Source organism: Cervus elaphus, chromosome 20, assembly GCF_910594005.1.
Source record: "Cervus elaphus chromosome 20, mCerEla1.1, whole genome shotgun sequence".
Classification (NCBI taxonomy): domain Eukaryota; kingdom Metazoa; phylum Chordata; class Mammalia; order Artiodactyla; family Cervidae; genus Cervus; species Cervus elaphus.
In genome coordinates this window covers 44,740,958-44,757,807 of record NC_057834.1, presented here as the reverse complement: position 1 = coordinate 44,757,807, position 16,850 = coordinate 44,740,958, and the positions used below count along the sequence as shown (strand labels likewise).

At 39.2% G+C, this 16,850-nt stretch overlaps 1 protein-coding gene across 1 annotated transcript in view; it reads left to right on the top strand.

Annotated features, from left to right (window-relative positions):
- Nucleotides 1–366: 366 nt before the first annotated feature.
- Nucleotides 367–16,850, top strand: part of LOC122676718 (olfactory receptor 1052-like) — a 54,560-nt gene continuing 38,076 nt past the window's right edge. Inside the window, exon 1 of the mRNA XM_043876311.1 lies at nucleotides 367–1,287. Within this exon, the coding sequence (XP_043732246.1) occupies nucleotides 376–1,287 (912 nt within the window). The 5' untranslated portion in view covers nucleotides 367–375. The remainder of the gene's footprint in view (nucleotides 1,288–16,850) is intronic.

Sequence of the window (16,850 nt, the reverse complement as noted above, 5' to 3'; positions counted from 1 at the left end):
CTCTGCATCTTTCTGCATTTTCTTAACTTTCCACAATGAAAATTTATTACTTAAAAATAAAATATTTACAAAAAAGTATTTAAAGCAGCTAAGTATAATGTTAGGAAGAAGATTTTGCAGAACCATTAAGAAATGAGCTTACTCTAACTCTCACTCTTACTCTAGCAGCTTGTGGTAGGTTTAGACCAAATCCAAATCTCCATGTATTCTCATGTACCAGCAGCCATGTGAAAAATTGTCCCTGGACCTGAGCTGGCCAGATGTGTTGAGTGAGAACTTATGTTCTCCCTCAAGACATGCCAATCTGGGGTGCTCTTTGTACATTTCTCATTACAGCTTTTTTTTCATTATTTTGTAGCTGTGACACCACTTGAAATGAACAATCAAACAGATGTCACTGAATTTATCTTCTTGGGATTTTCCAACCACCCCAACCTACAGGGCTTGTTCTTCCTGATCTTCCTGGTCATTTATCTGACAACCCTCCTTGGGAACACGCTCATAATAACATCTACCAGGATCAGTTCTGCTCTCCACACTCCAATGTATTACTTTCTGAGCAACTTGAGCTTCTTGGACATCTGCTACACATCCACCACCATTCCAGTTATGCTAATGAACTTCTTCCGGGAGAAGAAGACCATCTCCTATGACTGCTGCCTTTCCCAGGTCTTTTTCCTCGTGACATGTGCTGGTGCTGAATGTGTATTACTGGCAGCTATGGCTTATGATCGCTATGTAGCCATCTGCCACCCTCTTCAATATCCAGTCCTTATGAGTGTAAAGGTCTGTGTTTTTTTGGTGACTGGGTCCTGGCTATGTGGGCTGGTGAATTCTGTGACACACACAGTGCTGGCAGCCACGCTCACTCTGTGTGGGCCTAACCAGATCAGTCACTTTCTCTGTGACATCCCATTCCTCCTGAAGCTCTCCTGCTCAGATACCTCTCTCAATGAGTCTGTGCTCCATGTGGCCAGTGCTCTCATTGGCCTGAGCCCCTGCCTCTTTACTGCGGTGTCCTACATACTCATCATCTCTGCCATCCTTAGGATTCCCTCTGTTCAGGGCAGGAGCAAGGCCTTTTCTACCTGTGCATCCCACCTCACTGTGGTGGTGGTTTTTTATGGAACAGCCAACTTCAACTATGACAGACCCAGAGAAGGCTACTCCCTAGACATGGACATCCTGGTCTCTGTACTCTTCTGTGTTATGACTCCCATGTTAAACCCCATTATCTACAGCTTGAGAAACAAGGAGGTCAAATGTGCCCTGAGGAAGCTGGTTGCAGTATGTGTTCCTTGGTAATATTTTGTCTAGAGGTCAATGGTCTTCAAACTAGGGTATGCAGCCATCTGAAAAAAAAAAAATTTCAAAGTATTTATAACATAGGTAGTTTTAGAAAGTCTGTATCCAGATCTTCAATTCCTACATAGCAATTCAGTTCAGTTGCTCAGTCGAGATGGACCATTGTTGGCATAGTAATGTCTCTGCTTTTTAATATGCTTTCTCAGATGACTTCAGTTGCTCAGTTGTGTCCAACTCTTTGAAACCCCATGGACTGCAGCACACCAGGCCTCCCTGTCCATCACCAACTCCCGGAGTTTACTCAAACTCATGTCCATTGCGTTGGTGATGCCATCCAACCACCTCATCCTCTGTTGTCCCCTTCTCCTCCCACCTTCAATCTTTCCCAGCATCAGGGTCTTTTCTAATGTGTCAGTTCTCATCAGGTGGCCAAAGTATTGGAGTTTCAGCATCAGTCCTTCCAAAGAATATTCAGGACTGATTTCCTTTAGGATGGACTGGTTTGATCTCCTTGCAGTCCAAGGAACTCTCAAGAGTCTTCTCCAACACCACAGTTCAAAAGCATCAATTCTTTGGCACTCAGCTTTCTTTATAGTCCAACTCTCACATCCATACATGACTACTGGAAAAACATAGGCTTGACTAGACAGATCTTTGTTGTCAAAGTAATGTCTCTGCTTTTTAATATGCTAACTTGGTCATAACTTTTCTTCAAAGAGTAAACACCTTTTTTTTTTTTTTTCATTTATTTTTATTAGTTGGAGGCTAATTACTTTACAATATTGTAGTGATTTTCGCCATACATTGACATGAATCAGCCATGGATTTACATGTATTCACCATCCCGATCCCCCCTCCCGCCTCCCTCCCCATCCCATCCCTCTGGGTCTTCCCAGTGCACCAGCCCTGAGCACTTACTTGTCTTATGCATCCAACCTGGGCTGCTGCTCTGTTTCACCCTTGATAGTATACTTGTTTCAATGCTATTCTCTCAGAACATCCCACCCTCGCCTTCTCCCACAGAGTCCCAAAGTCTGTTCTTTACATCTGTGTCTCTTTTTCTGTTTTGCATATTGGGTTATGGTTACCATCTTTTTAAATTCCATATATATGCGTTAGTATACTGTATTGGTCTTTATCTTTCTGGCTTACTTCACTCTGTATAATGGGCTCCAGTTTCATCCATCTCATTAGAACTGATTCAAATGAATTCTTTTTAATGGCTGAGTAATATTCCATTGTGTATATGTACCATAGCTTCCTTATCCATTTGTCTGCTGATGGGCATCTAGGTTGCTTCCATGTCCTGGCAATTATAAACAGTGCTGCAATGAACATTGGGGTGCACATGTCTCTTTCATATCTGGTTTCCTCGGTGTGTATGCCCAGGAGTGGTATTGCTGGGTCATATGGCAGTCCTATTTCCAGTTTTTTAAGGAATCTCCATACTGTTGTCCATAGCGGCTGTACTAGTTTGCATTCCCACCAACAGTGTAAGAGGGTTCCCTTTTCTCCACACCCTCTCCAGCATTTATTGCTTGTAGACTTTTGGAGAGCAGCCATCCTGACTGGCGTGTAATGGTACCTTGCTGTGGTTTTGATTTGCATTTCTCTGATAATGAGTGATGTTGAGCATCTTTTCATGTGTGTAAATGCCTTTTAATTTCATGGCTGCAATCACCATCTGCAGTGATTTTGGAGCCCAAAAAATAAAGTCTGCCCCTGCTTCCACTGTTTCCCCATCTATTTGCCATGAAGTGATGGGACCAGATGCCATGATCTTAGTTTTTTTAATGTTGAGCTTCAAGCCAATTTTTTCACTCTCCTCTTTCACTTTCGTCAAGAGGCTCTTTAGTTCTTCACTTTCTGCCATAAAGGTGGTGTCATCTGCATATTTCAGGTTATTGATATTTCTCCTGGCAATCTTGATTCCAGCTTGTGCTTCATCCAGCCAGTTGGTCATAACCTTCCCAGGAACTCCTTTCTCTCCTCTCTTTCCACAAATACTCTTTTTCCAGTTTGCAGAATCAAGATGTGTCAGATACTTTGTATTGGTTCTCCATACTATCTCAATCCTTTAAAGTTTTCCCCACATCACAAGGGCTGAAGCCCTGGAAACTATAGTTTTCAGGCTCCCTTGCCACTAAGACCCCTTCTTATATTCTACCAATGTAAGAGTCATACATGGGAGATTAGAAGAAAAAGGATAAAGGAGAAATTTTCTTTTTCTGGATCTGGTAGCAGCAACACTAGCACTGCAGTGGCAGAAACAGTCCTGTGGTACCAGAAGTTTGCAGTCTTCTGTAACAGCTGCTTTTGAAACAAAAGGTTATACAAGTGTGGAATGTAGCCTACATGGACTTGTAGCCTGCCAGGCTCCTCTGTCCAGGGAATTCTCCAGGCCAGAACACTGGAGTGGGTAGCTGTTCACTTCTCCAGGGGATCTTCCCAACCCATGGATTGAACCCAGGTCTCCTGCATTGCAGGTGGATTCTTTACCATTTGAGTCACCAGGGAAGCCCAAGAAGACTGGAGTGGATAGTCTATCCCTTCTCCAGGACCTTCTCAACAGAGGAATTGAATAAGGATCTCCTGCATTACAGGCAAATTCTTTGCCAGCTGAGCTACCGGGGAAACCCACAAGTATGAAATAAGTGTCTCTATTAGGAAGGATAGAGGCTTCCACAGAGAGTAATAATATCTTCTTTCCCTCCCCTTCTTTGGCTCTTCAAGTCCTTTTGAACAATTTTATCACTTATCTTCTATGCTAAATTCCTAATAGGTTGAAATACATAAAGTAGTTTTTCATTTCCTCTGTGAACACTCACTGTGACAGCATTTTCTATCAGGAGTGGTTCTAGGAAACACACCCTCACAGGTAGAAATCTTGGATTAGGTATCTGATCTGCTGGAGTTTAAAAGTACTGATAACGTCATAGCCAATGGGAAATAGGAAATATGATCATTCATGGTATGCAATAACAAAACAGATTCTTAAAATTATCAACAGTCGTTGTCTGAAATAAAATGTCTATTGAAAACCAGGCTTTGGAGCACCAAATTAGTGCTGCAATTGACCTTTATAGTGAGAATGAAGATTGTAAAGATCGCTTACTGACTACTACTACTGATTACAACAGAAAGCTTACAGGAAGAAAATGATAGGCTCAGGCATTAAATTTCTCATTCAAGGGAAAGTCAAACAACCAGAAAATATTTTTTCTCTCAAAACTGATGAAGCTTAATCAATTCAGTTCAGTTCAGTCTCTCAGTCATGTCTGACTCTTTGTGACCCCATGGGCTGCAGCACACCAGGCTTCCCTGTTCATCACCAACTCCAAGTTTACTCAAACTCATGTCCATCCAGTCAGTGATGCCATCCAACCATGTCATCCTCTGTCGACCCCTTCTCCTCCTGCCTTTAATCTTTCCCAGCATCAGGCTGTTTTCCAGTTTGTCAGTTCTTCCCATCAGGATTGGCGTATCCTTCACAAAGGATTGGAGTATCAGCTTCAGCATCAGTCCTTCCAATGAATATTCAGGACTGATTTCCTTTAGGATTGACTGGTTTGATCTCCTTGCAGTCCAAGGACCTCTCGAGAGTCTTCTCCAACACCACAGTTCAAAAGCATCAATTCTTTGGCACTCAGCTTTCTTTATAGTCCAACTCTCCCATCCATACATGACTACCGGAAAAACTCCAAGGAGCAAACATCTTTTAATTTCATGGCTGCATTCACCATCTGCGGTGATTCTAGAGCCCAAAAAAATAATCTCTCACTGTTTCCATTGTTTCCCCATCTACTTGCCATGAAGTGATAGGACTGGATGCCATGATCTTAGTTTTCTGAATGTTGAGCTTTAAGCCAACTTTTTCACTCTCCTCTTTCACTTTCATCAAGGCTCTTTAGGTTTTCTTCACTTTCTGCCATAAGGGTGGTGTCATCTGTTTATCTGAGGTTATTGATATTTCTCCCAGCAATCCTGAATCCAGCTTGTGCTTCATCCAGCCTGGCATTTTGCATGATGTATTCTGCTATAAGTTAAATAAATAGAGTGACAATATGCAGCCTTGACACACTCCTTTCCCGATTTGGAACCCGTCTGTTGTTCCATGTCCAGTTCTAACTGTTGCTTCTTGACCTACATACAGATTTCTCAGGAGGCAGGTGAGGTGGTCTGGTATTCCCATCTCTTGAAGAATTTTCCATTTTGTTGTGATCCACATAGTCAAAGACTTTGGCATAGTCAATAAAGCAGTAGTAGATGTTTTTCTGGAACTCGCTTGCTTTTTCAATGATTCAACGGATGTTGGAAATTTGATCTCTAGTCCCTCTGCCTTTTCTAAATCCATCTGGAATTTCACTGTTCATGTACTGTTGAAGCTGGCTTGGAGAATTTTGAGCATTACTTTGCTAGCGTGTGGGATAAGTGCAATTGTGCAGTAGTTTGAACATTCTTTGTCATTGCCTTTTTTGGGGGATTGGAATGAAAACTGACCTTTTCCAGTCCTGTGGCCACTGCTGAATTTTCCAAATTTACTGGCATATTGAGTGCGGCACTTTCACAGCATTATCTTTTAGGATTTGAAATAGCTCAACTGGAATTCCATTGCCTCCACTACCTTTGTTTGTAGTGATGCTTCCGAAGGCCCACATCACTTTGTATTCCAGGATGTCTGGCTCAAGATGAGTGATCACATCATCGTGGTTATCATGAAGATCTTTTTTGCATAGTTCTTCTGTGTATTCTTGCCATCTTTTCTTAATATCTTCTGCTTCTGTTAGGTCCAGACCATTTCTGTCCTTTATTGTGCCCATCTTTGCATGAAATGTTCCCTTGGTATCTCTAATTTTCTTGAAGAAATCTCTAGTCTTTCCTATTCTATTGTTTTCCTCTATTTCTTTGCATTGATCACTGAGGAAAATGTTCTTATCTCTCCTTGCTATTCTTTGGAACTCTGCAAGTTATGGATATGCCTTTCCTTTTCTCCCTTGCCTTTAGCTTCTCTTCTTTTCTCAGCTATTTGTAAGGCCTTCTCAGACAACTATTTTGCCTTTTGCATTTCTTTTTCTCGGGGATGGTCTTGATCACTGCCTCCTGTACAATGCTACAAACCTCTGTCCATAGTTCTTCAGGTACTCTGTATATCAGATCTAATCCCTTGAATCTATTTGTCATTCCACTGTATAATCATAAGGGATTTGATTTAGGTCATACCTGAATTGTCTAGTGGTTTTCCCTACTTTCTTCAATTTAAGTCTGAATTTTGCAGTAAAGAATTTAGCATCTGAGCCATGGTCAGCCCCTGGTCTTGTTTTTGCTGATTGTATAGAGCTTCTCCATCTTTGGCTGCAAAGAATATAATCAATCTGATTTCGGTATTGACCCTCTGGTGATGTCCATATGTAGTCTTCTCTTGTGTTATTGGAAGAGGGTGTTTACTATGACAAGTGCATTCTCTTGGCAAAACTCTGTTACCCTTTGCCCTGCTTCATTTTGTACTCCAAGGCCAATTTTGATTGTTACTCCATATATCTCTTGACCTCTTAACTTCCTACTTTTGCATTCCATTCCCTATAATGAAGAGGACATCTATTTTGGGTGTTAGTTCTAGAAGGTCTTATTGGTCTCCATAGAATCATTCAGCTTCTTCAGCATTACTGGTTGGGGCATAGACTTGGATTACTATGATATTGAATGGTATGCCTTGGAAGTGAACAGAGATCATTTTGTCATTTTTGAGATTGCACCCAAGAACTGCATTTCAGACTCTCTTGTCGACTATGAGGGCTACTCCATTTCTTCTAAGGGATTCTTTCCCACAGTAGTAGATATAATGGTCACCTGAGTTAAATTTGCCTGTTCCAGTCCATTTTAGTTCATTGATTCCTAAAATGTCAATGTTCACTCTTGCCATCTCCTGTTTGACCACTTCCAATTTATCTTGATTCATAGACCTAACATTTCAGATTCCTATGCATTTTTGTTCTGTGCAGCATCGGACTTTACTTCCATCACCAGTCACATCCACACTGTGTGTTGGTTTTGCTTTGGCTCCATCTCTTCATTCTTTCTGGAGTTATTTCTCCACTCTACTCCAGTAGCATATGGGGCATCTACCAACCTGGGGAGTTCATCTTTTAGTGTCATATCTTTTTGTCTTTTCATACTGTTCATGGGGTTCTCAAGGCAAGAATACTGAAGTGGTTTGCCATTCCCTTCTCCAGTGGGCCATATTTTGTCAGAAATCTCCACTATGACCCGTCTGTCTTCAGTGGCCCTACACTGCGTGGCTCATAGTTTCATTCTTAGACAAGGCTGTGGACCGTGTGATCAGTTTGATTAGTTTTCTGTGATTGTGGTTTTCATTCTGTCTGTCCTCTGATGGGTAAGGATAAGAGGCTTATGGAAGTTTCCTGATGGGAGAGACTGACTGTGGGGGAAACTGGGTCTTGTCTGATGGGCAGGGCCATGCTCAGTAAATCTTATTTTAAATCTTATATTAAGTGAAGCTTAATATTAGAACAAAAATCTGATTCTATCAATTGCATAATATCAAAGAAAATTATAAGTCCATGATTTCTCTAGGTGTCTTATGTGCTAATTAGGGCATTGGCTTGGTAATGACTGACAGTTAAAGTGGGAAAATACAGAGAACTTGGGAAAATCTTAGGACTTTGAACCCTTAAATCTCCATTAACCTTTCATGTCAATAGAAACAGCCCTTCCTCCCCTATCTGAGACTATCTTCCTCTCAGTTGAAACTATAATGATCTCACCTAAGATCATTACAAGTAATGGATATTCCTTTAAAAAGCTCACCCACCATCCCTTATTATATCTACACACCTAACTGGGGCCCAAACCCAGAATAACTCAGGATAGTAGCACAAGGTATAATCCCGGAGATTTTAATATTCACACCAAAATTAAGTTTAAAAGTTTTACTGTTTTTGGAGACTAGACCAAGAATGCCTGAGTTGGAGGATAAAGAACTCATCTCCCACCATGAACACATCAAAAATAGTCAACATGTAGAACAATTCTCACTGAAAAATAACTGTAGACTTACATAAAGATTCCTATACAACCTAGGCTGTAAGAAATATTCACACAAACTTGGGTACAAAGGGAAAGGAAGTGATCAGGTTGAGCCCTGTGCTTTGGAAAAGGGAGCATGCACATGTGGAGACCCTCCCTGAAGAGTGAGTAGTTTGAGCCACATATTGGGCACCTCCCCCCAGGGGTCCACACAGGGAATATGAGCCCCCTTGACTGCTTAGAGGGCCAGAGGTATTAACAGGAAGACTGGAAGTCTGAGGAAGCCTGGACTCTGCTTGCAAGGGGTGTGCATATGCTTGCTTGCTCCTGAAGCAGGACAGAGAGCATGGACTGAAAACTGCATAAGTGGCTGGTTTCCCATGACTGCTCTGATATGTGCCCCAGCCTGAGCTGAGCACACATTTCAGCCCCACTTATAAGCATGACTGCAAGAAAACAGGGGTGGCTCTGACCCAAAGCAGTGCTGAGCAACGCAATGGAAGCCATTACTAGCACTTAGGCAGCACATCTCTGTCTGAAGCTAGACTGCAACAGCCCAGAGTGCAACCGATGTTGGGAGGCCACGTGGACTGTGCCTGTCCTATGACTTGAACCTGACCCCTAGAGATTCTGCTCCAGCAACTTGGAACCCATTCCCACCCACAATAGGGTGGTGATAGCCACTGAACAGAGAGTAAGCCCTGGTTCACATCTGGCTCCATCTCTAACCCCTCCATCTCCAGCACCACCTCCTACCAAGATGATAGCTGCTGGCACACCTTAAGGAAAAATGTGACTCCTGCTCACATTAAATCCATCTCTCCCACCAAAGCCACTGAACACATGCTGACTGTATAGGGATGTTCCCACATAATGCATTAAAACCATACGAGGTGACTGTTTCAGCTAATTTCATAGAGAAAGAGAAAATTACATAAAATAAGACAGAGAGATCTGGCTCATTTGAAAGAACAAGAGAAAATCCCTGAAAAGCAACTAATGAAACAGAAATAAACCATTTTCCAGATAAAGAATTCAAAGCACTAGCAATAAACTTGCTAGCTTAATTACAGAAAAGGATAGATGAATACAATTGAGAATTTTAAAGAACTAGAAAATATAAAAACCAGTCACAACTAAAGAATACAATAACTTAAATGAAAAACACACTAGAAGGAATTAATAACAGACTAATTGATACAGAAGAATGTATACCTAATCTGAATAATGGAAATTGTTCAACCAGAGCAGCAAAAAGAAAAATATATTTTTAAACATGAAAATGGATCTATGAAACAGCATCAAGCAAACCAATGTGAACATGATAGGTGTCCCAGAAGAAGAGGAAGATAAAGGGGTTGAAAATGTATTTGATGAAAGTTTGACTGAAAAATTCACAAACCTGAAGAAGGAAGATAACCAAGTTCAGAAAGCACAGAGCATTCCAAACAAGATGAACTCAAGCAGACCCACCAAGACACCTTAAAGAGAACGGCAAAAGCTAAAGAGAGAATTCTAAAGGCAACAAGAGGAAACCAAAGAATCATATAAAAAGAAAAACCCATAAGGCTTTCAGATGACTTTTAGGCAAAAACTTTGAAGGCCATAAGGAGTGACATGATATATTCAAAGTGCTGAAAGGGAAAACCCTGCAACTAAGGATGCTCTGCCTAGAAAGATTATCATTTAGAATAGAAGAAGAGATAAAGAAATTCTCAGACAAGCAAAAACTAAAAGAGGTTACTGATACTAAATCTACCATGAAAGAAATTTTAAAGGATCTTGTATAAGAGGTGGAAAAGCTAGGGGAAAAAAAGAATCTATAGGAAAGGAAGAAAAACACTAGTTCAGGCAAAAATATAGTTAAGTCTAAAGATAACTTTCTTAAATAAGCTACTAGGAAGATTAAAAGGCAAAAAACTGTAAAATCAACTATTACTACAATAATCAGTAAAAGGATAAACATGAAGTGTACAGTATAATACCAAATATATAAGTGAGGGGGAGGAGAGTAAAACATGCAGCATTTACTCTTGGCATGGGTCTGTTTGGGTTCATCTTGTTTGGAACTCTCTGTGAGAGTTTCTAGAGTGTGTTTAAACTTTAAGGACTAAGTGTTTAAAACAACTAGATGTAGTTTTATGTCAACATATATGAATTCCATTGAAATCACAAATCAAAAACCTATAATAGCTGCACAAAAACTAAAGAGAAAGGAACACAAGCATATCACTAAAGAAAATCATCAAACTACAAGAAAAGAAACCAAAAGAAGTACAGGGAAAAGTATTTTAAAAAACAACTGGGAAACACATAGTAAAACGTCAATGAGTACATACCTATCAATAATCACTTTAAATATCAATGGACTAAATGCTCCAATCAAAAGACAGAGAGGCTAATTGGATTAAAAAATAAGAAGAAGAACCATCTATATAATGCTTACAGGAGACTCACTTCAAAGCTAAAGATGCACACTGACTGAAAGTGAGGGGATGGAAAAAGGTAAACTTCCAAATTCATTCAATGAGGCCACCATCACCCTAATTCCAAAACCAGACAAAGATGCCACAAAAAAAGAAAACTACAGGCCAATATCACTGATGAACATAGATGCAAAAATCCTTAACAAAATTCTAGCAAACAGAATCCAACAACATATTAAAAAAATCATACATCATGACCAAGTGAGCTTTATCCCAGGAATGCAAGGATTCTTTAATATCTGCAAATCAATCAACGTAATACACCACATTAAAAAATTGAAAGATAAAAACCATATGATTATCTCAATAGATGCAGACAAAGCCTTTGACAAAATTCAACATCCATTTATTATTAAAACTCTCCAGAGAGCAGGAATAGAAGGAACATACCTCAACATAATAAAAGCCATATATGACAAACATACAGCAAGCATTATCCTCAATGGTGAAAAATTGAAAGCATTTCCCCTGAAATCAGGAACAAGACAAGGGTGCGCACTCTCACCACTACTATTCAACATAGTTTTGGAAGTTTTGGCCACAGCAATCAGAGCAGAAAAAGAAGTAAAAGGAATCCAGATAGGAAAAGAAGAAGTGAAACTCTCACTGTTTGCAGATGACATGATCCTCTACATAGAAAACCCCAAAGACTCTACCAGAAAATTACTAGAGCTAATCAACGAATATAGTAAAGTTGCAGGATATAAAATTAACACACAGAAATCCCTTGCATTCCTATACACTAACAATGAGAAAACAGAAAGAGAAATTAAGGAAACAATACCATTCACCATTGCAACAAAAGGAATAAAATACTTAGGAGTATATCTACCTAAAGAAACAAAAGACCTATACATAGAAAACTATAAAACACTGATGAAAGAAATCAAAGAGGACACAAACAGATGGAGAAACATACCGTGTTCATGGATTGGAAGAATCAATATTGTCAAAATGGCTATTCTACCCAAAGCAATCTATAGATTCAATGCAATCCCTATCAAGCTACCGACGGTATTTTTCACAGAACTAGAACAAATAATTTCACAATTTGTATGGAAATACAAAAAACCTCGAATAGCCAAAGTAATCTTGAGAAAGAAGAATGGAACTGGAGGAATCAACCTGCCTGACTTCAGACTCTACTACAAAGCCACAGTCATCAAGACAGTATGGTACTGGCACAAAGACAGAAATATAGATCAGTGGAACAGAATAGAAAGCCCAGAGATAAATCCACAAACCTATGGACACCTTATCTTCGACAAAGGAGGCAAGGATATACAATGGAAAAAAGACAACCTCTTTAACAAGTGGTGCTGGGAAAACTGGTCAACCACTTGTAAAAGAATGAAACTAGAACACTTTCTAACACCATACACAAAAATAAACTCCAAATGGATTAAAGATCTAAATGTAAGACCAGAAACTATAAAACTCCTAGAGGAGAACATAGGCAAAACACTCTCCAACATAAATCACAGCAAGATCCTCTATGACCCACCTCCCAGAATATTGGAAATAAAAGCAAAAATAAACAAATGGGACCTAATGAAACTTAAAAGCTTTTACACAACAAAGGAAACTATAAGCAAGGTGAAAAGACAGCCCTCAGATTGGGAGAAAATAATAGCAAATGAAGCAACAAAGGATTAATCTCAAAAATATACAAGCAACTCCTGCAGCTCAATTCCAGAAAAATAAATGACCCAATCAAAAAATGGGCCAAAGAACTAAACAGACATTTCTCCAAAGAAGACATACAGATGGCTAACAAACACATGAAAAGATGCTCAACATCACTCATTATCAGAGAAATGCAAATCAATACCACAATGAGGTACCATTACACACCAGTCAGGATGGCTGCTATCCAAAAGTCTACAAGCAATAAATGCTGGACAGGGTGTGGAGAAAAGGGAACCCTCTTACACTGTTGGTGGGAATGCAAACTAGTACAGCCGCTATGGACAACAGTGTGGAGATTTCTTAAAAAACTGGAATTAGAACTGCCATATGACCCAGCAATCCCACTTCTGGGCATACACACTGAGGAAACCAGATCTGAAAGAGACACGTGCACCCCAATGTTCATCGCAGCACTGTTTATAATAGCCAGGACATGGAAGCAACCTAGACGCCCATCAGCAGACAAATGGATAAGGAAGCTGTGGTACATATACACCATGGAATATTACTCAGCCATTAAAAAGAATTCATTTGAATCAGTTCTAATGAGATGGATGAAACTGGAGCCCATTATACAGAGTGAAGTAAGCCAGAAAGATAAAGACCATTACAGTACACTAACACATATATATGGAATTTAGAAAGATGGTAACCATAACCCAATATGCAAAACAGAAAAAGAGACACAGATGTACAGAACAGACTTTTGGCCTCTGTGGGAGAAGGTGAGGGTGGGATGTTTCGAGAGAACAGCATCAAAACATGTATATTATCTAGGGTGAAACAGATCACCAGCCCAGGTTGGATGCATGAGACAAGTGCTCGGGCCTGGTGCACTGGGAAGACCCAGAGGGATCGGGTAGAGAGGGAGGTGGGAGGGGGGATCGGGATGGGGAATACATGTAAACCCATGGCTGATTCATGTCACTGTAGGACAAAAAACACTACAATATTGTAATTAGCCTCCAACTAATAAAAATAAATGGAAAAAAAAAACCTGGAAAACACATAGTAAAATGTCAATGAGTACGTACCCATCAATAATCACTTTAAATATCAATGGACTAAATGCTCCAATCAAAAGATAGAGTGGCTAATTGGATTAAAAAATAATAATAAGATCCATCTATATAATGTTTACAGGAGACTCACTTCAAAGCTAAAGATGCACACTGACTGAAAGTGAGGGGATGGAAAAAGATATTTCATGCAAATGGAAATGATAAAAAAGTGGGGGTGGTAATATTTCTATGAGCCAAAATAGACTTTAAAGCAAAGTCTCAACTAACACAATATTGTTAATCAACTACACTCCAATGTAAAATAAAAAATTTTAATTATGACTAAATTTCTAAATCATTAAAAATTAAATTTTCTGGGCTTCCCTGGTGGCTCAGTAGTAAAGAATCTGCCTGCCACTGCAGTAGACGTGGGAAGATCCCTGATCTTGGAAGATCCCACATGCCACAGAGCAACTGGGCCAGTGCACCACAACTATTGAGCCTGTGCTCTAGAGCCCAGGAACCACAACTACTGAACCTGCACTGCGACTGCTGAAGACTTCATGCCCTAGAGTCTGTGCTCCGCAACAAGAGAAGCCACCGCAATAAGAAGTTCACACAACACAACTAAAGAGCAGCCCCTACCCTCCACAACTAGACAAAACTTGCACACAAGGAAGACCTAGCAAGCCAACAATAATAAATAAAAATTTTTAAACAACTAAATTTTCTGAAACAAAAAATATAAATAAATAATGAAAAACAAAGTGTCTAACAAAAGACCAAGAATCGCGTTATATAATGACAAAAGGATCAATATAAGAAGAGGAAATTACACTCATTAAAATATATGCACCCAAAAATGTGCACCTAAATATATAAAGCAAAGATTAACAGATTTAAATGGAGAAATTGACAACAACACAATAGTAATAGGGAACTTTAACATTCCACTTACATCAATGGCCAGATCATCCAGACAGAAAGTCAATAAGGCATCAGTGGTCTTAAATGACACAGAAGACTAGTTGGAGTTAATAGATTTCTACAGGATAGTCCATCCAAAAATAGCAGAATAACATGTTTTCCAAGTGCTCATGGAATGTTCTCCAGAAGAACATGCTAGCCCATAAGAGAAGTCTCAAAAAAATTTAAGAGGATAGAGAGTATATTGACCATCTTTTTCCCCAACCACAGTGGAAATCAGTACAGAAAGAAAAATGGAAAAAATACAAACATACGAAGACTAAACATGATATTAAAAAACCAGTGGGTCACTGAAGAAATCAAAGAGGAAATCAGAAAATACCTTCAGATAAATGAAAGTGCAAACATAGCACTCCAAAATCTATGGAAGGCAGAAAAAGCAGTCTTAAGAGGGAAGTTTATAGTGACACAGGACTACATCAAGAAACAAGAAGAATATCAAATAAACAACTTTACCTAGCATCTAAAGGATGTTATAAATCATCTAAAGAAAACAGAAAAGAAGAACAAACAAATCCCAAAGATAGCAGAAGGAAAAGAATAAAAAAAGATCAGAGAGGAAATAAAACAGACAAAAAATGAGAAAAAGATCAATGAGACCAAGAGCTAGTTTTTTGGGGGAAAAAAATTGATAAACATTTAGCCAGACTCACCAAAAAGAAAAGATAGAGAACCCAAATAAACAAAATAAGAAATGAAAGAGAAATAGCAACCAATTCTAGAGAGGTAAAAAAAAAATTACATGAGAATGCTATGAAGAGTTATATGCCAACAAACTGGACAACCTAGAAGAAATGGACAAATTTCTAGAAATATACAACTTGCCAAGATGGAATCAAGAAGAAACAGATGATTTGAACAGGCTAATTACTAGTGATGAAATTGAATTTGTAATTTAAAAAACTCCCAGCAAACAAAAGTCCAGTACTGGACAGCTTCACAGGAGAAATCTACCAAATATAAAGACGAGGCAAATATATACAGTGGAATATTAGTCATACAAACAAAATTCTGCCTTTAGCAACAACACAGATGGACCTAGAGAATATTATGCTTGCTGAAATAAGTCACACAGAGAGAGACAAATACTGAATATACTTATATGTTGAATCTAAATAATAAAACAAATGAATGTATATAGCAAAACAGATTCACAGATATAGAAAATGAGCCAGTGGTTACCTTTGGGGAGATGGAGGGAGAAAGAGAGAGATAGTTTGTATGGGATTAAGAGATACAAACTGCTATGTGTAAATAAAAAAGCAATATATTACGTAGCACAGAGAGGTATAGCCATTATCTTGTTATAACTTTTAATGGAGTATAATCCATAAAAATTTAATCTGGCTTGAAACTCAGCATTCAGAAAACTAAGATCATGGCATCCAGTCCCATCACTTCATGCAAATAGATGGGGGGAAAGTGTAAGCAGTGACAGATTTTATTTTCTTGGGCTCCAAAATCACTGCAAATGGTGACTTCAGCCATGAAATTAAAAGCTGCTTGCTCCCTGGAAGGAAAGCTATGACAAACCTAGACAGTGTATTAAAAAGCAGAGACATCACTTTGCCGACAAAGGTCCGAATAGTCAAAGCTATGGTTTCCTCAGTACTCATGTAACTATCTGAGAGTTGGACCATAATGAGGGCTGATCACCAAAGAACTGATGCTTTCAAACTGTAGTACTGGAGAAGACTCTTGAGAATCCCGTGGGCTGCAAGAAGACCAAACCAGTCAATCCTAAAGGAAATTAATCCTGAATATTCATTGGAAGGACTGATGCTGAAGCCAAAACTCCAGTACTCTGACTGCATGATGTAGAGAGTCGACTCACTGGGGAAAATGCTGATGCTGGGAAAAACTGACGCCCAAAGGAGAGGGTGTGGCAGAGGATAAGATGATTAAATAGCATCACTGACTCAACAGACATGAATTTGAGGAAACTGGAAGATAGAGGAGCCTGGCATGCTGCAGTCTATGGAGCTGCAAAGAGTCAGACACAACTTAGCAACTGAAGAAAAACCACAATCTGTAAAAATACTGAATCAATATGCTGTATACCTGAAACTAACATAAAGCTGTAAATCAACTATACTTCAACAAAAATAAATAAAATAAAATAAAAAAGCAGGCAGGAAGCTGTTTTTAAAAGAGTAAGCAACAATTTCATCTATTTATCAACATGTTAGTACAGATGATAATGCACAGCTGAAAATAAATGTACTATTTGGAATATCTCAATAACAACAACAAAGATACACCATGTCCATGAGATTCTTGAGAGTGAGAATTGTGTCTTCTCATTTCTAGTACTACAGTTCTAAAACAGGCACACAAT